Source organism: Motacilla alba, chromosome 2, assembly GCF_015832195.1.
Source record: "Motacilla alba alba isolate MOTALB_02 chromosome 2, Motacilla_alba_V1.0_pri, whole genome shotgun sequence".
Classification (NCBI taxonomy): Eukaryota; Metazoa; Chordata; class Aves; order Passeriformes; family Motacillidae; genus Motacilla; species Motacilla alba.
The window spans coordinates 146,498,929-146,521,164 of record NC_052017.1 but is presented as its reverse complement, the minus strand read 5'-3'; the positions used below and the strand labels follow the sequence as shown (position 1 = coordinate 146,521,164).

General features: G+C 42.1%; 1 protein-coding gene across 1 annotated transcript in view; it reads left to right on the top strand.

Annotated features, from left to right (window-relative positions):
• COL22A1 (collagen type XXII alpha 1 chain) overlaps window positions 1–22,236 on the top strand; it is a 229,239-nt gene that overhangs the window by 195,296 nt on the left and 11,707 nt on the right. The window contains exons 46-61 of the mRNA XM_038129913.1: window positions 1,630–1,743; window positions 1,931–1,984; window positions 4,094–4,147; window positions 4,978–5,031; window positions 6,549–6,602; window positions 7,880–7,933; window positions 8,732–8,785; window positions 9,820–9,873; window positions 10,448–10,492; window positions 11,408–11,461; window positions 12,499–12,552; window positions 14,294–14,347; window positions 17,281–17,352; window positions 19,115–19,150; window positions 20,030–20,074; window positions 20,358–20,537. Coding sequence (XP_037985841.1) covers window positions 1,630–1,743; window positions 1,931–1,984; window positions 4,094–4,147; window positions 4,978–5,031; window positions 6,549–6,602; window positions 7,880–7,933; window positions 8,732–8,785; window positions 9,820–9,873; window positions 10,448–10,492; window positions 11,408–11,461; window positions 12,499–12,552; window positions 14,294–14,347; window positions 17,281–17,352; window positions 19,115–19,150; window positions 20,030–20,074; window positions 20,358–20,537 — 1,032 coding nt within the window. The remainder of the gene's footprint in view (window positions 1–1,629; window positions 1,744–1,930; window positions 1,985–4,093; window positions 4,148–4,977; window positions 5,032–6,548; window positions 6,603–7,879; window positions 7,934–8,731; window positions 8,786–9,819; window positions 9,874–10,447; window positions 10,493–11,407; window positions 11,462–12,498; window positions 12,553–14,293; window positions 14,348–17,280; window positions 17,353–19,114; window positions 19,151–20,029; window positions 20,075–20,357; window positions 20,538–22,236) is intronic.

Genomic DNA, 22,236 nt, shown 5'->3' with positions numbered 1-22,236 from the left:
ACATCTGTATGAATTTCTCAGCTCTTTCTGAGGCATGCATCCAAGGAGAAAAAAGCATTATCAAGTTACATTATCTAAACCAGAAAATGGAAACCATTTTAATAAAATGCTGGATTTTTTCACATACACCTTCAACAGTGACTGGAGTAATTTTGGGTAATTGTGGGTGCAAATTTAGTTTGCATTGTGAATCTAAAAGGATGCAGGTAATTAACTACAGAAGTACTTGTGATTCAAAAGTGATAATCTGTCTGCCTTTACTCTCCATGTAGAGAGTTTTGTGAGAAATTAGTCAGTCTTTGATAGGTGCTGAAAAATCTCTATAGATTTACATGGGCTGAGTTGTGAGTTTTTTAAGCTGTCTTAAACCTGGCAAGAAATCTTTTCTTATTGATTAAAATAAACTAAAAAATTACCTTCTCTTACCAACCACATTAACCAAAGGACCCTTTTAAGATTGCTGCTGTGAAATTACTCTTCACTGAAGAGCTGTCTTTGTTTTGTGGACCCAAATATTGTTCTGGAGGTTTCACTGTAAGGTGCTGCTTGGGACTTCTGATCTGGACAAGAGCAGGAGACTCATTCTTGGGTACAGGATTGTCACTTTTATGTTCTTTGATTTTCTTCCTTTGCTTCTATTATGGTTAAACACATTTGTGCATTTTTTCTGCTTGGTATTTTTTCACTCCATGCTTAGTACAGAAAGCAGAACCTTGAAATCCCAGATGAATTTAGGGCTTTGCTATTATGGGTGTTTCTCAAGCACTTACATTGTAAGTAGATAAATGTGGATGTAGGCACTGAGATTCAGAAGGACATTTTACCCCACAGTTTTGCAACAGATTATTGACAGAGTTGGTTTGGTGTTGTAGCAGGGGCTCCTGACTCCCCACCTGATTATCTGTTTTGTATTATGCTCTTATGGGCAGGATTCCCTCCCTTTTTACTGAAGGGAGTCTGCCTTTGAAATGGAAATGTCATAGATGGATTCAATTTCCTGAGGATAGCTGGAATGTAAAGACTCCTGAGACCATGCTTCAAATATTTTTGGAAGGAGGAAGGTAGTAATTCTCCCTGATACAATTTGGCCAGGGGACTGCGACATTCACTTGGTCTTCACAAACTCCACTGGATGAGTTGTCCTTAGCCAAGCTGGCTGCTGAATAATTTCTCCTGCAGAATCCTTTCTGACATTGTGTTGCACCTGATTTTTCCCTAGAAACCTGCCCTCTAAGCAGCAACACAGATCTTTCAGCCTGAAGCAGACAAAGGCTTCTAGTGGTCTTGTAGATTCAAACCAATGTTTTTCTTGATAGTCTTTCTAGTCTCCCTGACCTCCCCATCAGGAAGAGCTTTTCCTTGGTTTCCTGATCCTGGGTGACCAATTAGGACCTAGAACTGATAGGAAGGTTCCCATGGGAGCAGGTGTGAGCTCAGCTGCTGACCCTCACTCTGCTTCACACTGCCCTCATTGGTTCTTTAAGGCAAATTCACCCCAGTCCTGAGGAAAAACAGCAAAGGTTTAAGAACTATACCAGCACCACAGTGCTGCATTCATAGTGGGTGTCCACAGGGTCTGCTAAGTGTCTGCAGCCTATTGCTGATGTGTTTTCCCATGTTCTCTCCTAGGATGTGTGCAGTGAGTGCCCTCCTGGCCCACCAGGACTGCCAGGCATCCCAGGTTTCAAAGGGGATAAAGGTCTCCGAGGACCACCAGGTAGAGATGGCCAGGATGGGAAAACGGTAAGAGAGCTGAGGGAGTCACCATGCCCTGGATCTGCTGGGACCTTGTTTTTCTATTAATATAGTTGATGGTTTCTTATAAGATGATTAATTTTTTTTTTCATCAATAACCTGCTGAATCCTTTTTAGAGGCCTGTGGAGTCAATGAACTGAACTACTGTTTACCTCTACCTCTTGTGCATTGCAGGGGATTGCTGGTCCCAGAGGTCCTCCAGGCCCACCTGGGCTCGATGGCCCAAAGGTTGGTTGGTTTTCTTCACTTGTCTGATGAAAGCTTATTTGTGACTAATGAGTCACGCTAACTATTTTGGGAGCAGGTTATCCACAGAAGTTGTGAATGCCCCATCTCTGGAAATATTAAAGGCAAAGTTGGATGGGGTTTTGAACAGCTTGGTTTGGTGGAAGGTGTGCTTGCCCATGGCATGAGGGATTGTTTTGCATTAATAGTGTCTTCTACCATCCCTTTGTTCCCACACAGACAGGCAGACACATCTAAAGGGCCTGATTCTGGGTGTTGAATTTCATTACCTTGATGAATAGACCTGAGAATAAGTTTCAACTCAAATTAGGTGAGAAAGAAATTAAAGCCTCAGCAGTACCCACCATGCCTGTTCCTCTCCTTTTTGAATCTTATGTCCTGGAATCACTTAAATTAAGGCTGCAATGAGCTGCTGGGCTCCAAACACACCATCTGCCCTCATGGTCTTACCCAATAACTCCAAATATTTCCTGAAACATGTTACAGGAAAAATTTCTTCTTTTAGCTATATGCTCCTGCTTCGTGGTCTAGGACATAGGTGAACATAAAACTTCTGTTGTGGAAAATGTCACATTTCAAGCATTTCTCTTAGAGAGGGCTGTCACCAGTCTGCTCACAATGCTAGTGCCTGGCCACAGTCAAAACCTTTACAACTGCCTAATGTGAAATAAATCAAAACAAATCAATGAGGGAGAGGTAAGGTGATTTAATGATCGGCCACAGTTTCCTCCAGACATCCTTTCACTACTGATTTACTGTCTAAAATAGCTCCTGCTATTTTAACATCTTTATATTTGCACTTGTTAGAGTGCAGGACAAGGTAATAGAGTTTCATTAATTAATTTCATATCTTGCAATTAAAAGTGTGGTGAGGAGAGCACCACAATCTCAAAAGCAAACACAGAGTTGATCAAAATGAAAGTATGTTCCAGGATAAAATTTACAAGAGAATTAGTAACCCATAAAGCCAATAACTGGCAGAAATGCCAAGCAATCTGAGACATACCATGTCTGCTGCTTTCTTATATTTCATAAGAAAGCAGAGATTTAGGCAGCAAAAATGGATAGTTAGGTGAAATAAATAAATTTCAAACTGTACATGTGCATAAAGTCAAATCAAGTAACTGCTAAGTAGTCTAACTTGAATTCAATAAAAACTATTATCAAAAAAAAAAAGGTGAAAAAAAGTATTTGAAGTATTTGAAGACCCCTGGGAAGGAGTGAACACAAGGTCAGTCTTTGTGACTCTTTTCTGCATATCTTAGGAGGATCCTTGTGGTGGAAGACCCAAATTGCTCTGCACTTTTGACTCTGTGGTATATTGTCCTTACCAGCATCATACAAGCTATTAGGTCCTGCTCTGAAAGGAGAGCAGCAGAACTGCAGATCTTTGCTCATGAGCAGCTTCATTCCTTCCAGCCGTATGAATTAGAACGCTTTTATTAATAAATAGTGACCCTCTTTCTCCCCTTTGTCTCCTAGCTCTCATGTTGCAAACCAGTGCATTATTTCCATGGCCAGCAATTCGTTATTGCTCTGTGCATTGTTCACACCTTGTTCACCTTTACCTCAGTAATTTTCACTGTCTTGTCTCACTGTAAGCACTGGTAATGCAGACATGCACATTTGAGTTAGCTGTCTCTGCCTGTGTCTCTAGAACAGAAAGAGGGGAGCACTTTCTGGGTATGAATTTTCAGGCTGCACCTTAGAAATGCTGGTTTTATTGGTGTTGTCCCTGAAGGGTGTGGGCACCTTTGTTGGGCCAGATGATTCTTTATCAAGATGTGATTTAGTGAAGTGCCTAATAACCTGCCTGGTCTTTAAGGATGCGTAATTCCTCTTTATGCCTATGATAATAAAACATTAAAAGCCAGCTATGCTGACTCTGCTCAGAGGCCATTTTCCACATATATTCCTGGCTCCAGCACTGGTAGTGAAAGTCTAGAGAAGAATTTAAGAGGAGGGCAAGGAGGGCTCAGTCCTGATTATTGAGTTTCATTCTTGAATGTCCAAGTGCTTTATGAGAGAGGTCAAAAAGCTGTCGCAACACTGAATCTCATTGACTTTCAATGGCTCTTTTTTTATTACCAGGGTGCTAAAGGAGACCGTGGCATGACTGGGGAAGTAGGAGAAAAAGGTGAACAGGTAAAAATAGAGTGTGCTTTCCAGCAGTGCTGTCACTGTGATTGGTCCTTCATCAGTAACTCCTATCATGCCTGTACAAGAGCACCCTTCTCAGAGGCAGAGGAGGAAGATGGGAGCTCTTCATCACTGACAAACCACAAATGGGCTCTGTCAAAGAGTAGAACCATAGCAGTCCTCCTCAGATTCCATCCTCATCTCCAATAAAATCCTCCCAGAACCATCTGTCTCCTCACCTCTGGACTGAATGCATTAAATTCTCTACATTTCCTAACCCTTACTCATTTCTTTGGATAATCCCTAGATGATTTCCTGGAGTTCAGGTGTCTATGGGTTGAAAAAGCCAGTGTGTCTGTTTGTCTTAGATGATGAATGTAAGGAGGACCTCTTTTAAGGAGGAACTGAGATGTCACAGGAAAGATGAGAATGGTTTAAATTAGAGTAAACTTTCATAGTTAATTTTGCCAAGGGCTGAGTCACTGGTTTAAAGTGCAAATCAGCACCTCTTTAATGACATTTTTAGGATATTTTAAACAGGCTTGGTTTCCCAACTGACCTCCTGTCTTGTGCAATTCCACAATACCTGCTCTCATCTGCCATTAGCATAGGCTAAAATATGCATGGGAAGAAGTACACCTGAAATTTAACTATGTTGTTTTTGAAATGCATGCTTTGAAAACCAAGGTTTCACTTTAAAAAGCCTTTATTCCCTTATAACCAGCTCTTGGTGAGTTGACTCATTTTAGTGTTACTTCACAATAATCACCAGTTAACTTTTATAAAAGTAGATATGTGACTAATACATAAAGAAAGTCTCTGATTTCATTTTGCAGGGCCACCCTGGAATGCCTGGCTTCTCAGGGGCTCCTGGAAACCCTGGTCCACCTGTAAGTTCCTCTGTTGCAAAGATGGTCCTGTAGTTCCTTGCTGATAAAGGGTGTTGCAAGCTCCATGTGGTGGAAAGGACCGTTCCCATCTGTCTATGCAGTGAATTTGCATTTTCCAGTGGGTTCCTAATGATCCCCTGAGTGTGATAGAGTTCCCCACTCATGGTAATTGCTATTTAATACATTGGCCACTTTCCACTGATTGCTTCAACTCATTCTGTAAATTGTTGCTAAGCTTCAGTTGCTCTCTTTATACAACACAAAGATGATGATGAAAACTCTTCCATAGGGACTATTTAGTACATGTATAGGTGCTTTCCTGTATGTGGGGTAAGTTGTTAGTCTAGAACTAGCAGATCTAAGAGCATTTTAATTCTCAATTTTGCACATTGATATGAGACTGGATTTTCTCCAATTTTCATGTTGTGTGAGTTACTTTTGAATTAAAAGGCCTTTTACATGTCCCTCTCCATCACAGTCCTCATTCTTAGATTCTGCTCTTTCCATGAATAAAATTATGCTTCTTTGTATTTGAAAATGGGTGATACTGGAGGATCAGGGCTGAGATCACTTGGCTCTCCTGCTGGCTCTCCTGCTTTACTCGCTTCAAGTTTGGGGTTTTTTTTCCGAGTCAAGGACTTTTCTCTCCAAACCACCTTTCATTGCCCAGAGTCATCACTGCTCATATTGCTGCTTACAGTGCAGTTTGGCTCTGCTGTGCTGAGGGTGTGCCACCTTCATCTGTTCTGGGAATCAGCACAGCCCGAATTCACATTGCACTCACTAAATGACAGGACATACCAGAAAGGGGGGATTAGATTAAAATTCTATATTCAGATGGTATCAGTGCCTAAAGGATGCTGGGTTCTTTGCTGCTGTGACAGCACATGAACTTGCTTTGTGGGTGATTTGAGCTCCCATGAGCATTATTTTAGGAGAAGTTAATAACGGACACATTTGCTGTGTCTCTATTATCCTGATACTGCTACAACTACAGAGCTGAACCAGTGTGATTAAAACACCTTAGATTGTCCTATGAGACCTTCTGAACAGACTCATAGCCAAAGGAAAAGTACAGCTGAGCCTGTCAAAACAGAGCAAAATGTGATGTCCCCTATACAGTTTTGTTCTTCAGCTTTTGCTGGCTTTTCCCTCTGTCTGCATTGACTCGTGGCTCGAGGAGTTTGCCTGCCACAGTTTGTGCTTCTTAATTTCTGTTCTCCCATAATTGCTGTTCTTCAGAGTTATTTTTATCATGATTGGCTTTTTCCTATTTGTCCCCTGTTTTCAGAAGGAAGGGCCAAGACCAAACTCAAATATCTGACTGTTTCTGGCTTTGGAGGCTGATTGAGTGCAGAGGTTGGCACTGCTTTTTCAGTGATGAATGAAGAAATGGAATGAATGTTAAGCTGAGTGATTAAAGAAAGCTCCAGAGTTGCCAGCTATGGTAGGGAATGTGTTGACAAACATATAAAATGCATTAATCATTCACGTTGTTTCTGCTTTATTTGGTTTAGGGATCAGATGGGGCACCAGGACCAATAGGACCAGCAGGAAACCCGGGAGACATGGTAAGCTCTGAGCTCTGTGCTTGACCACTGGCTTCACTAGCTGAGCTGGCATCCATGTAATGTCCTTTGAAAGCTCCCCAAAATATTCAGCCTGCAAGTAGAACCTCCACAAATAACCACAGATTACTGTTCTAGCACTTCTTTTACTCACCAAATGAAATTCCAAGTTAGCCAGAGGATAGTCCAGCCCATGGGACCTCTGTGGAGGTTTTTGTACCTTTTGTCTGTCTGTCCTTGCTATTAACATTTCTTAGCTGCCAGAACAGGATTTCTAAATCTGTTAGATGCTTCATGACCTAAGGCTAATACCTGAACTCTGTGTGGGGATTATCAAAATATAACCAGCAACCTGTTGAAGGATGTCACAGCACAGACTGCTGAGATGCTGGAGCCTGGCACTATTTCCTGGCACCACCAAAAATAGCAGTACAGGTATAACTTTTGAGAAGCCCATGAAGAATTTTGGCATTGCGGTTTCATTTTAAGGGTTTTCAGATGCTACTTTATGGTAATGCATCAGAAAACCCTGGGAGAGACAGGTAATCTCATTGATGCTAACTTCAGTTTGAAAAGTTAAAAATGAACCTTCCCTGAAGAATACTCCCTACTGAGTTGGAACAGTTTAAAACTGTGTAACTCCATTATGAATTTCTAGAGTAAGGTTTCCTAAGGAACGAGGTGCCTTTTGCAGAGCCATTTCACAACCTGAACTTCATCATAAGTAAACAGTGATGGTTATTCTGATGGCTGTTATGAAATCAGTGGACATTCTCAGAGAGGCCAGAGACAAGATGGATAGGCTGGCTGAAATTCCATTTCAAATGGATGATAAGATTGTGACACTGTGAAAGACCTGGAATGATATTGCCCCGTCCTGTGGGGTGAGGGGATTTTTTGAGACTATCAGCAAGGCACTTCTGGTAGCTACTCTTTTAAAAGGTATAAAATACACATCTGCTTCCTGGTAGGACACCTCATCCAGGAACTGTGAAATGTTAAATATAATTAAGCTTCAGGAAAAAAAAAACAAAACTAATTATTTCAGAGGTTTCTCAATTTGTAAGAACTCAATTATAAAAGTGATTTTTTTATGTTTAAAGAGAGCCATCCATTCTAAACTAGAAGGAGTTCAGGAAAACCTCATAGACTGTGTGACATGGGCTACAAGACCACCTTCTCACAGTTGTCCCCGTTAGACTCTACATGTGACAAATCTTCATCTGATAGAAGCCTCTGAGGAACTTGCCTAACCCTCAGTGTTTGTTCTTTCTTTCCAGGGCAAAGATGGTCCCCCAGGTCCACAGGGCCCACCAGGGCTGCCTGGACTTCCAGTGAGTGTGATTAAGCTCCTTCTAATTCAGTACATTAAATTATTCATGCACACATAGGTATGTAAAACAAAGAGGTGACACTTCTGAGGTGCTTTGAGAGCTGTGCGTGGTCTGTAGCAGTGTCTGTCATGCTGATGCAATGTCCTTGTTCCAGGACAGTTTTGTTTTGTTCCAGGATCTGTATTTGATAACTTTAAAGCAAAGTGTTAATAACAATGTGAATCAGGACTGTTCATTACTTGTCTGCTCATTGGAAGAAATACTCTTATACAGAGCACAGAAATCAAGTTATAACTCCATTGTAAGGGCACAAGGATTCAGAGACTGGGGCATTGACTTTATCTGAATGCAGTCAAAATGATTCCTTTGCACTAACTCAGGTTCAAGTGCACCTTGGGCATAGAATCCTCTCTTCTGGAAAATGTAACAGTACAACATTTTGGGATTTTTTAAATCTGTCATAAGGATAGAACCAGAGATAATTCTACTGTAAAGTAGCCTACATGAAGATGATGGCATTTTAATGATTTATAACAGCTGGTTTTAGAATCCTGACTTAAGATTGTTGGTGTGCTCACCTTGCTGGAAAGGGAAATATTGCCATATTGGGAAGGGAAAGAGGTTATGCTGTTACAGGAGTGTAGCAGGGAGAGGTTTATGACTGAGCTATAGGTGTAAGGAGGGTTTTGGAGATTTAGGCAAACATAAGCATGTTATGGTGAGCAGACTTTTCACACTGACAAAACCCCCACCAATCATCCTTGTCAATTTTACCCTGTTTTGCATTTCATTTAACAGGGCATTGCTGGGAATGATGGCAAAGATGGCAAACCAGGATCTCTGGGGGAGCCGGTAATGTAATTTAAAACTGTTTTGCTCAGTCAATCAGAAGCTGCATCCAGTTGTTGTTTTTGAAGCTGCCTATCTATGGACTCCTTAGGGGGAACAAGGAGCCTGTTTGCACATCTGTTTTTAACACCAGAAGAACTGTATTGTCTTGAGCGATTTATAGGCATGACACACGAGCAATCTTGAAGAGAAACTGTGTTCTTTTACTTTTACAACTACCATAAATACACTAAAACTTAGTGACTCCACTTTTGCAGCTGTCTTAAACACTGCAGAGAAAGAAGGTTGTCTTGTAACATTAAGCCCAGTGATCCATCCTTTTGATAGAAGTTTATGGGGCATAAAAAGTTTAGAGGAGGAGTCTTTAAAGAAGCTTTTTTCTGGATTGCTCTGAGACAGTTCTGTTGCCCAGAATTAGAGGTTTTATATTTGATTTTCTCTACTTAGTCTATACTTGCATTTGCTGAGGGGAAAAAAGCTGAGCCACAAAGTTGTCAGCTAAAAGGCAATGTTAGTAAATTTGGCAGTGAATGTTATTTCTTGAAACTGTGTGTGTTACATGAAGAATGTGCTTCAAGTATCAGGCATTGCCAGCCTCTTCCTGTGACTTGCCAAATGGGACTTAGTGGTTCTGGGAACAGCCAAGTTCCCAGGCATTAGGAACTGCTAAGTAGAGGAGTGCTTGTCACAGAAGCTGCAGATATTTTGTGTTTGCACCAAACCACCCCATTTCTACGTGCAGGTGCTGATTTTGCATGTTCTGATTCAGTATTGGTGCAGCTCTGATGCTGCAAATGTGCACCAGTCCAGAGCTGTAAGGTGCCTCAGGACCTCAGAGTGCAGGTGACAGTGCAGCTCAAGGTGTGTTTGGGGATGTCTGTCCCTGTTCTCCCTGCAAACTCAGACTCTGCTGGACAAACCCTGGGCACTCACAGTTCTCAGGGATGTTATGTCTAAGGGAGGGGAGTGGGAGGTTTTCGACAGCAGTGAGATGGACCAGGGGCTCTCTCTAACACAAGCATTATTGTTTCCCACAGGGAAAGCCTGGAGAACAAGGGCTCCCAGGCCGGGAGGGTGCCAGAGGATTGCCGGTGGGTGCTGCTCTGAAGGGTTCCACCCACTCAACCCCTGTACTGTAGTCAGGGGGCATTACTTGGGCAAATGAGGTTCTTTACTGATGCAAACATACAACCAGTCCTGGCATTGTGACTAAATAAAATATGTAAATAAGCAACAACAATAGAACACAGACATTTACGAATCCTTCACATGTGGAGAACAGTAAATCCCTTATCTAGAAATTAAAGCATGTGACCTCATGACACTGCTCCACCAGAAGTCACAGCTGTAGCTCTTGAGTTCTGTTACAGGTCCTCTGAAAGAGTGGGGACAGTAAAGTCTAGGGTTAAATAATATATTGGCTGGACACACCAGGGATACACAGAGCACAGCCTTGGTTTTACAGCTTAAGGAGCTATGGAAAACTTTTCCTGTGATGTGGCCCTGACTAATTACTCCCTGGGGCACAGCTGCTCCATGCTGACCAGTCCCTAGTAACTTTTGGCCAAACTGGAAAAGTTATTAAATGAACATTCAAGCTAGAGTTTTCTTAGTCTTTCCTGCATCAGGGTGATGGATAATTATTGATTTCATTCCCTTGTTTAGGGTTTCAAAGGACAGAGAGGAGATACAGGTCCCCCAGGTCCCCGGGTAAGTAAGAGGTATCTCATGCACAATCCTTTGGAGAAATATTGTGGGAATTGAAATTGCCTTTTCTGAGGCAGTAGGTAAAAATGTTTCATGTGGCTGTTTTCAACTATGGGCCACATCTATGGCACAGAAATGACAGCAGCTGTCTTCATTCCCTCTGCTGAACTTCTGATTCCAGGGAAGGTGAGGCAGCTGGTAAAGCTGAATCCTCTGATGCTCCCTTTGAGATACTCCTTTGTGAATAAGTCTCAAGGATGCCTCCATACCACATCCTTCTAGTAAAAATGCTGGCAAAGTGAAGACCCCTACTGCACTTGTTGGACAAGTGCTAGCTCTCCTCCACAAATGCTGAAGAAGTGCAAAATAAGTTCAAGTACAAAACTTACAGAAAAGTGAATAGAAATGTCCCTTTGACTTAGTTTCCTGTGGGTCATAAAACCCAAACCTCAAGTCCTGCATGAAAAGTTGTTCTCCACTCTGTTTGGAGCTCCTTGGTGTAAAAGGGAGAACACAAAACTGAATGTTCTTCCATCTAATCCTGCCTTTTTTACAGGGAAATAAAATTCTCTGCTTTCAGAAGCTTACATGAAAAATCCAGTGCTGGAGGTCCTCATCTCTCCCTCATTATGATAGCTTCTGTATCATGAATGTGTTGGTGGTTTTCAGTGCCTGCAGTAGCGGTAACAAATAATTTGCTGGAAAGCAGAGCACTGCCTTGTGCATCACTTACAGGAGATGTTTCTGAGTTATTTTTATAAGCTGCATGTCATATAAGATGAACGAGGCTCTTGCTGGCTTTAAAAATTTTTTCACTGAGCTCAGACACACATTGCAGAAACCCCATACCACTTACAGTGGTGATACTGGTCTGAATTTGACCTTGAGCTGATCTCTTCCCTTTTTGCTGAATTGCAGGGGGAGCCAGGTGTGACGGGTCCTGCTGGTCGTGAGGGGCCACCAGGGAAGGATGTAAGTGCACCATTTTGAGCAGAAATGAATCTCCTTCTCCTTGACAAATGAAAATTTTAATTCACAGTGACCCTGACCTGAAACAGCTGCAGAAACTCCAATAAAGGGTGAATTACTGCAGGGAATGATTTGTGCAAAGATCATTAGGGGAAACAAAGAATTAGACGGCCTTTGTCACTGCTCAGCTGCTGGCACTAAAATGTCAGATATATCTTTGGATAAGCAGAGAAAGCAGCATTGTGTGAAACCCAGGCTGTGCTTGGTGGCCATGGACCTGTCTTCTGGCACCCATCTCTGAGCAGTGCTTCTCTCTGCGGGTCCCACCAGGCCAGGCTCTGTCACGCTTCCTCTGCCACAGCTGTACCTGACTGACTGTGTCGCTCCACTGAAGTCTGTGAAATACCTATGGAATAAGTTGCTGCTGCTCAGAGGAAAGAAAGATCTTACAAACAGTTCCTCTAGCATGACTAGTGTCAGGTGCAGTCATATAACAGAGTCCTGGGAGGGCGCAGCTGACGTGGGATCCTGCAGCAGCTGCCGAGCAATGTTCCAAGCAGCTGATGTGCCACTGCCATGGGACCTGCAGAAGTGGCTTCTCATTTGCACCCCTTTGTGTCCCTGGAAACTGGTGTGCTGTAAATTGTACCCTACAAAGCAAAATGTAGCGCAGACCAAAAGGAGCCCCTTGGAGGAGATGGAAGCAGCTCTGAAGTCTCCCTTGAGAGAGAATAGGCTTGTCAGTTCTTGAGAAATTTCAGAAAATCTCTGCCCCTAAGAAATACAGCTTTAAGATAATCTGATAATAGCCTGGTAGAAATGGTTTCTGCCTGTAATCAGGTTGCATTTAGTGGTAGGTGTTTAAAATTCAAAGGGTTGATCTTCCTCATAAATAACTGAAAGGGGGCAGTGAGATTCCTTTAATCCTGTTTTCCCTAATATGTGAACAGTGTAATTTAGCAGGAACATTTTAAAATGTTTGTTCACTTGCCTCTGTGTCAGCTCTTTCTCAGTCATCATGATACTTCTCTTCCTTTCAGGGTGATCCTGGTCCCATGGGTCCACAGGGCCCTCGAGGACTCCGAGGGCAGCCGGTGAGTTCTCTCTCCTGACAAGCCATTTCTAGAGGTCCATAATAGTTCATAGAATGGTTTGGATTGGAGGGAACATTAAAGATAATGTAGTTCTAACCCCTTGCCCTGGAAAGGGATGCCACCCACTAGACCTGCTTGCTTAGAGCCCCATCCAGCCTGACCTTGAAAACTTCCAGGGACGGGGTGTTGTGTGTGGTGGGAATGCTCTGCAGTCCAGAACTCTGGCTTGAAAGAAGAGAGTTTAGTAAGATTCAGACAATGTTTGATTAAAAAACTTTGCCTTTCAGAAAGACAAATAAGAATAATATTGCTAGAAACTGATGAAGACTTAGTGCAAGGGACTGATGGTTGCTGACTCAGTGGGAAGACCAGTCCAATGGATTCTGTCAGGATGCAGAGTCAGAAATACTCATATTTCAGTCCTGCCTCTGGGATCTTACCCACTTCTCACATGATCTTAGTTTTCAATGGCAGACACTCACTGTGGGTGCCCAGGCTGAGTTTTGTGGGGTCCAGTTGTGATACTGTTCACCTACATATTTTATTACAGCTTCAGTGGAGAAATAGAAATCTAGCTGACATTTTAAAAAGTCTCATTTGGCATGGCTCAGAAATTACTTTTATTAATTTCACAGGGTTTAAAATTCTGTCTTAGAAATTAATCCTTATCAAATCTGAATCGATATCTCTGTTGCTGAACCAAGGCACATCTTTAGTGTGTTGCAATGAGTGAGTTCCTTCCTTTCCTTCTTGGAAAACCTGGTAGTGAAACAGATTCCACAGCATGATCAGGGGCGGGGGGGCAGCAGGTCCCTCCAAGCTGGGGGGGTTGGAGTTTAGATTAGACTGCAAGAACATAAGGAGACCTCCTGTGTCTACCTCATAATTTATCTCATTATTCCTGTACTGCTGGCATCACTCACTATCATGTCATACCCCTGCAAAACACTAGCAGTGAGGTGAGTAAAAATATTTGAAGAGATAGGAATTATCAAAACTCCAGGCCACATTCTTCTTTGCAGAAGAGTTACTTGTATGTTGGAGGGCAAAATACCAGTTTCTCATGTTCCTTCTTTTCTTGCTTTTTTTATCTACAAAAGGAGTGTGAGGCATGATATTGAATATTGACAGTACAAGGGTTGGTCTTTATGATCAGCTCTAATGAAAGGAAAGACTCTGCATGTGGAGTTGAGAGGAGTGTAAAACTTCATCTCACCAAACTTTGTGGATGATTAGCTCAGCTGTTCTCTAAGGAACAGTGAGAAACAGGTCCTTTTAAAGGATGATTTGGCTCATTCTGAATTGTCTGGTGTCAGGTAAGTATCAAGTATTAGAACCAATGTTTCTTTCCATTCCCCAAAAAAGGAGAAGCCTGAGATGATTTAAAAGAGTCTTGTCTGAACAGTGGTGGCCTGGAGCAGCCAGAGGAGGTGGCTCCATCCATCCAGAAGGATGCTGCATATGATAAGGACAAGGGTGCAGGGAAGGAGAAGGAGAAGAAGTGCTGCTTTGGTCCTCCTCAGGCCTGTGGATTTGGGTCCACATATTGATTTTTTTTCCTGAGATCAGCCATGCAATCAGGGATGTAGAAGCTGTGAGGTCAGTTGGAAATAAGATACTTCACAGTCTGTCAGGAGAGGAGACTGAACAATGCTCAAGAAATCCCTGCTGGCGTAGGCGTAGCTGAATATTTCTAGTTTCAGCATGCATTACATCACTAACCTTTTTTCTTTTGACACAGGGCAAAAATGGAGTACCTGGACCTGCAGGAGAACCTGGCCCAGCTGGTGTCCCAGTAAGTACCACAAAGGGAGACTGGTGCAGCCAGGAGAGGTGATTGATGAAGTGTAGGTGGAGTGGATTAGTGTAGCTGGTTACCATCCCTAAGGTTTCCATGCCTGAAAATCAGTGATCTGAAAATCAGTAGCTGGCCACAATTTTGAAGGATGTTTGGCTACGTTCCGGGAATTGAGATGCTAGCTGGGTCATCACTTTTCCCAGTGAAAGTTAAGTGTTCACAGCAAATGGAAATGATTGATTGCCTAGTAAGGAAAAAAGATTGGCATGCCTCATCTTCACCAGTAGATTTAATTTTGCCAAGCAGAGACCATGCAGCCAGCAGAGAGTTGTCACAAGGAAGGAGAGGGCCTCGGGGAGTTGGCAGGCTGCCATTGAGGAATAGTGGCAACAGAAAAAATCCTCACAGGCACTTGAGGGAAGAGCAGAAAGCGGGCAGTAAACCAGGATCAGAAAGCATAATGAAACTCCCCTGAGGCCATCCTGTGAGGAAGAACAGCTTGGAAATGAAGAGCTGTAAGGATAGTGAGGAGCTGGTGGTTTGGTTGTTTTTTGTGTTTTTTCCTCTGTTCTGCGGCTGAAAATTGTCCAGATTTCAGCAAATCCATGCAAATATTCCTTTGTGTCCAATAGCATCTTTCACAATGCAGAGCTCTTCCCTCTCTTTGCCCATGGAGACAGTACAGCTTGCTGGACTGTGGGATTAACAGGAAAACAAAGGCAGAACAGGAGGAATGCGAAAAGCTGCAGCAAGACTTCAGTCTTGCAAAGTCATAAAGCCAAAGTCATAAAGCCACCCCAGCCTCGCCACAGATTTGTGCCCTGATCAAGCATCTGCAGGGATGTCTCAGAGAAGCAAATACCACAGAATCACTAGGTTGGAAGAGACCTACAAGATCATTGACTCCAACCAATGCCCCAACACCTTTACTAAGCCATGGCACCAAGTGCCACATCCAGTCTTTTTTAAACACATCCAGGGATGGTGACTCCAACCCCTCCCCAGGCAGACAATTCCAGTATTTGATCACTCCTTCCGTAAAATACTTTTTCCTAATATCCAACCTATATTTCCCTTGGCACAGCTGAAGACTGTGTCCTCTCTTCTTCCAGTTACTGCCTGGAGAAGGAGACCAGCCCCCTTTCAGGAAGTTGGTTTCAGACTAGAACCACCTTTCAGGGAGTTGTAGAGAGTGATAAGATCACCTCTGAGTCTCCTTTTCTCCAGGCTGAACACCCTCAGCACCCTCAGTCATTCCTCACAGGATTTGTGTTCCAAGCCCCTCACCACCTTTGTCGCCCTTCTCTGGATGTGCTCAAGCATCTCAACATCCTTCCTAAACTGAGGGGCCAGAACTGGACACCACCTTTCTGTGTAGGAAGGTGGGACAGGGTGCTGCAGTCTGAGAGCCCTTCTGCATCAAAAAACAAGTGCAACAGGCTTTTTGTCCTTGACATAAGCTCTTCTTACTGTCCTGGGACTGCTGCCATTGCTTCTTGCCCTGTGGATCCTTGCTCTTGCCTTTTCAAACTTATTTTCTTTCTCCTTTTTGTTACGCCTACCCCTGTTCCCAATTCTTATCACTGCCTTTTTACCTTCTGGATCTTTATCAGGTCACTGTGGCTTTGGGATGCCTTGTGAATGCCAAGTGGGGATTATTATTTTAATCATCATAGTGTTATCACAGTACCTATATGATGTGACCCAGGGACTCACAGGCAGCTTCCTGCACAAACAGCACCACAGCAGCCTTTGCTCCAGAGGATTTAGAGTCCAAAAATAACATAGGAGATTGAAAAAGGATAAAGTCAGATGGATGAGGAAGGGGAAACAATGAGACAGTGTTGGTCAGCAGAACAGACAGTCATCTCATCATTATCATTCTCTGTCATTAAAATGAATCCTCTCCTTTTCATAAAGGTTATTATGGGAAGTGTCTCCTTGTGCTGTACATAAATCCATTTATTTTTGAACTGCACTAATTTCCTTCACAGTGTGGTGTGACAAGCCAATATTTTATATTTCTGTTTTGAAAAAAAGGAAGGTGAGGAAGGTTATCATGGCAATAAGGATTTTTTTTTCCACCTTCACCATTGCTGACTTGTAATCACAAGGTAAAACCTGCCAGGAGCCTTCTCCTTTTGCATTTGCTGTTTGACAGTGCCCATCACAGTTCACACTTGCTCATGCTTAAGCCCACACACAGCAACACAATCCAGCCCCTGAAATCTTCAGGGCAAGTTACGTACCCCAAATCCATGTGTTTTGTGCCTGACAGGCTCATTGGTGCTCACTTTGCATGAGTTTTACTCCAAGAAGAAAAAGGGCTGTGTTCTGAACTGGAAAAGTAGGGGACAAAGTTCTGAAAGTAAATGTTAAACTAAGAGTTAAAACCACATCAGAATTGTGCACGAAACAGTTCTGTATCATGAACTGTCATTTCAGCTGCCCTGATGTGCAAGGGAAAAGGGACACTTTGACAGAATATCACAAGAGATAAGTGGAAGAGACATAAATTGAACCTGGAAATAATGGCAAAGGAGAAGCCCTGTAGCTGTCTGCTGGTTGCATTCTTGGATTTGAGCAGTATGACCATCTGCATTGTTTCCCTGTCATCACCCATCACAGCATTTCTGCTCTCAACACCCCCTTACAAACCATGTGACACCACAATACCCATGGAACACACCTCCTGCCCCTGCCATAATTGTCCCTTTTCATCTTCTCCCAGGGACTCTACAAAGCTTATTAATAAGGCAACCACAGTGCCTGCAACATACTTTTCTAAAAGACTTTGTTCTTCCTTGTCAGTTTTGGGAGTCCTGCTGCTAAAATGAAATTTCCCAGTTCCAATGTATCTGTAAATGAATGCTCTGGGAAAGAGGTGCTGGGGAAAGGTCTGCTAGTGTCTGTCTCATTTCTGTCCTAAGGGTCCCAAAGGAAATAAAGGAGAAACAGGCAGCCCAGGACTCCCTGGCTTTATAGGACCCCGAGGACCACCTGTAAGTATGTCTGGGGATGGATTAGATCCTCTCTTTAATTGCTTTTAAAGGTTAGACAGGAAGATGGGACATGATCATTTTCAGTTAGGTAAAAAAAAAAGCATAAGCAGGATATATAACAACTCCAGAAGCCATATAATTTTACTTCCAAAGGAAACTGGACTGCAAAAATAGCATTTTTCATATGGATGAGCAACCATAATCTCATGTATGGAGCTAGTACCTGCCAGTCAGCCCTGATAATGTGTGCATTAATCAGATTACTTCAACAATCTTCTTAATACAGGTATGGGGTATTTAAGTTCTCAGACTACACCTCTGCATGAACCTTAGATGGAATAAATAGGGAAATTGTGAGTGCTGATAATAATACAGGGATTTCTGATATTTGCTATTCTGAGGGAAATTCATTTGTTGCCGGCAACAGAGGTACATTGCAATTAAAGCATTCATATATCTCCCAAAGTGATCTAAAATAATAAATAATAAACCTATAACCATGACATTATCACAGCCTCAGAATTCAATATATTTGCAAGGTGAGTAAAACATGTTAAATTCCACTGGAAGGATGGAAAATGGGAATGCTAGGTATTTTTTTTTTTTATTTCTAGATTTGTTGTGACAAAAAAATGATTTAAATGATTATTTAAAAGATTTTTGTGTGTCTCTAGCAGAAGCGAATATTCCACAGGATGGTTCTTTTTTCCTTCTGTATTTTTTTAATATTTAATTTTATAATTTGAAAGGGAGCTTTTGGATGCAAAGAGAAGAGAGAAATACTTCTCTGGACTTAATTTTAAGCAGCAAACATGGTGACCATTTAAAACTGAAGTGGGCCTAAAGAAAACTCAAGTGAGTTTAATGCAGCCTAATTTGGATCACACATCTCTGATTAGTTCCATTCCTCATGGAGACATGTATGGATGCTAACACAGCTGAAGATGTTATGTTTTCAAGGGAAAATATCGTGTTTTAGATATGATCATGTGTGTTGGCTGCCATCAGACTTAGAAAGATTATTTTTCTATACCTGATACAGCAAAGTGGCCAGAATTTCAGCAACAGCTGGTTTAATGTCCATTTTACTTTACCTGCAGTTCAGGACTGCAGTGATTTTTTTTTTTTCATTGAAATACTAAAATGGAAACTATATTCTCTAATTATCACATTATAAATGCAAAAAAAAAAGTATAAATAATTCTACAAGGGTACTTATTCAAATTAAGATTATTTAATATAGTTCTGAAAGACAGGTGAGCACTTAGGCTTAAAATTCCTTAAACCTCTGTATGTGTTATTCCAGCTGGTGTAATACAAGATGGTACCTCTGCTGACAAAATTGACTTCACTTACATCTTCAGACACTTACAAGTATAATGCTGGTGCTCCTTAAGTTGAAAAAGACCTTATAAAGTGTATGAAGCTTTGGGAATTGTTGGTAAGAAAAAGGAACAAAATGTACTGAAAGCAGGAACACACTTCCAGTGAAACATCTGCCCTCAGCTGGTTTGTTAGAAATTATTTCCTGTTATTTATGTTTACATGGAATGCAAATTCACTAAAAAATGCTTTCCAAATAGCAGGATGTGTCTGTCCAGGAGTGACCAATAGCAGTAGGATAAGGATGAATCATTCAAACCTGCTACTGGGTAGAAGAAAACTTGTGTTGTCAACACAAAGCAACACTTATAGTTATTAGGTGAAGTCTTTCTTCCAGCTCCTCCAGTGTGATGCTAAATCCACTTTCTGTGTGTCTTAGGGAGAACCAGGAGAGAAAGGTCCTCCTGGCAAAGAGGTAAGTTAAATTCACAGTTATTTCAATATAAGACTGGTGTCACAGGGAAAAAAATCATCAAGGGTGTTATCAGGGTAACAACAAATTGGGTTTTTTTCATAGCATGGTTTGAGTTGGAAGGGATCTTAAATATAATCTCTTTCCACCCACTCTGCCAGGGGCAGAGACATCTTCCACTGGACCAGGTTACTCAGAACCCCATTCAACCTGATTTTGAACTGTTCCAGAGATGGGACATCCACAACTTCTCTGGACAACCTGTTCCAGTGCCTCACCACCCTCACAGTGAAAAATTTCTACCAGATTTCTACCCTCTCTGATTGTGAAGCCATTTACCTCTTGTCCTATCACTGCAGTCCCTGACAAAAAACTTTGTCCCCATTTTTCATATAAACTCCCTTTTAGTACTGTAAGGGACTCAAAGGTTCCCCCAGAATCTTCTCTCCTTCAGACTGAACAACCCTAGCTCTCTCAGCCTGAATCCACAGAAGAGGTGCTCCAGCCCTCTGGGCATCTCTGTGGCCTCATTTGAGCTTGCTCTAACAGGTTCATGGCCTTGCTTATAGTCTGGCACCACAACTGGACACAGCACTCCAGGTGGGGTCTCACCAAAGGGGAGTGAAGGGAGAGAATCACCCTTCTCAACCTGCTTGTCATGTGGTTGGTTTGGGTTTGTTTTTTTTGTTTTTGGTTTTTGGTTGGTTTTTTTTTCCTTTAATTGTTGATAACTGAGAGCAAAAGAGAAAGCTCTCAGGAAACTGTGGGGTTGTCAGGGAAATAAATTTTCCTGGGGTCACAGGAATCATTACAAAGGCATATGTTTCATTATTTACTCTTATTATGGATGGTTCTTTTATGCTTACCTTTATTTTGTTGTAGGGCACTCCAGGGAAACAGGGTGCAATTGGCTCCAAAGGAGAGAGGGTAAGTTGGAGAACATTACCGGTTATTGCATTATGTTGAAATAAAGAGAGCTATTTTGAGTTAGGGCCTGGGGGCAGAGGTCACTCAAAAGTGATGCCAGTGCTTCCTAGTCTTCCAGGTCCCTCTTTAATCATTCTCCATCAGAACAATTTGTGGTTCATTTGTAGTGCACCAGATGTTGCACTCGGCAACTTTGCCAGCTCAGCTGTGAGTGTTTCTCTGTGTTTGGAAATCAGAAGTTTGCTTCTTATTTTGTGGTGGTAATGTCCTTCTCTTCACTTAGGGTGAACCTGGCATCAAAGGTGAAAAAGGCCTTCGAGGAGAAAAGGGTCCTCCAGGTGATCCCGGGATACCTGGTCATAAGGGCCATCCGGGACTGATGGGTCCCCACGGACCTCCGGGAGACACTGGGCAAGTTGGGCCTCCCGGTCCTCCAGGGCAGCCAGGATTTCCAGGACCAAGGGTAAGGTTGCCAGAGAAAGGCCATGTACAGTAATTTTGCTGCCACAGGGATCAGAAAAGTGCCTCAGAGTACATTGAGGATGACAGAAGCTGGAGCAGGAGCATGTTTTAACAGGGAGGCACTGCTTTTAGCTCTTAATACCCATAAAGGGGAGCTGTAGCACATCTCAGGGAATCATGGAATCATAGAGTGGTTTGGGTTAGAAGAAACCTGGAAGACCATCTAGTTCCACCCCCCTGCCATATATGGGGACACCTTCCACTAGAACAGGTTGCTCCAAGCTATGTCCAACCTAGCCTCAGACCCTTCCATGGATGGAAGTTGGGAAAGGCTTGCATGGGTGTTGACTTCCACTTCAGGGGAGCTAAGTAATCCAGACCCATAGTCAGGGTGGCCAGTGTGGTCAGTGGCTGTCACCTTTTACCCCTAAATGCCTAAACCGGGTCCTGTGATATTGGCAGTGGCACTGGAGTGTAAAAAAAGATTCTTTCAATAAGGGCAATAAAGTGTAGCACTTCGTACAGAGAACTAACACCTTCCTCTGCTGCTGGTTGTTGCGAGAGAAAAAATGCTGAGCCGTGGAAAGGTCACTGCTCTATTCCTGGAAGTCCTGTAGTCAGCTCATCAGAATTCATGAAATACTATTTTTGTTTAATATTCTCCCTCTTTTTTTTTTTCCTCCCCCCTGTTGGGAAACAATCTCACTACTGAGAAGGCCTGAGGGTGGTTTGTGTTGCAGAATGAGAAAAACTACCAACAGCAGTGAAGCCACTGTGCCCATCCTGAGGATGAATTGGAGATCATCTCAGAGGAGAATAAACAGAGAATAATCTCTGATGTAAAAACTGACTAAATTTTAGACAAAGCATTTCTTCGTGTGTGAAATCAAGTGATGATTATGGAAACTTAATTTAACTAATAGGGTTAAAACTTGAATAGATAATTTGTAAGCCTTTAAAGTATGCTCCACAATTATGCTTACTTAGTGGGATATACACTAAGAGCCATCAAAAATGCTTAGTACTTAATGATAAAATTGTTTCTTTTGTCACCAGTGACACATCTTTTTCTCATGCAAAATTTGTGTCAGGAAGGAGGCGGTAAATGGACCAACTCTGTATTTATCAGCAATGCTATTGATTAAAATTGAAATGTCACTTAGCTATTTAATAAGATCTCATTTTTTAATGAAGAATAATTTCTGATTCAGAAGAGCTCACTAGGTTTTCATAAACATAGAGAACACAAACTGCATCCTTGTAAGTTAAAAGAGTAAGTGTGAGGGAAAATCAATGCTTTTGCAAGTAGTTGATACACAAAAGAATGCAGTCTTTAGGTTGACCAGAAATATTTTCAAAACTGACAGAAATGCAAAGAATGATTTTAGCCAAAAGAAATTAAAAGTGTATTTCAAGTGGAACCTCTCACTTTCTAATTTATAAAAGAAAATACTAGATCTTTCTGCTTGAAAATGGTTTATTGTTTAAGGGTAGCTACAATTTTCTTTCGAGTTCTTGCAAAGGCAAGAGCCTGGCAATCCTAAAACCTGGTTTTTGTTATTATTTACTTGGAAAGCCACAATCTAAAAAAATCTTTCACCTACCAAAAATGCTCTCATAATTTTTTTAGTTGCATCATCCAGACTTGTAGTTCACATTACTTTGAGTTTTTACAGCTATTACAGCTGTACAAGAGCAGC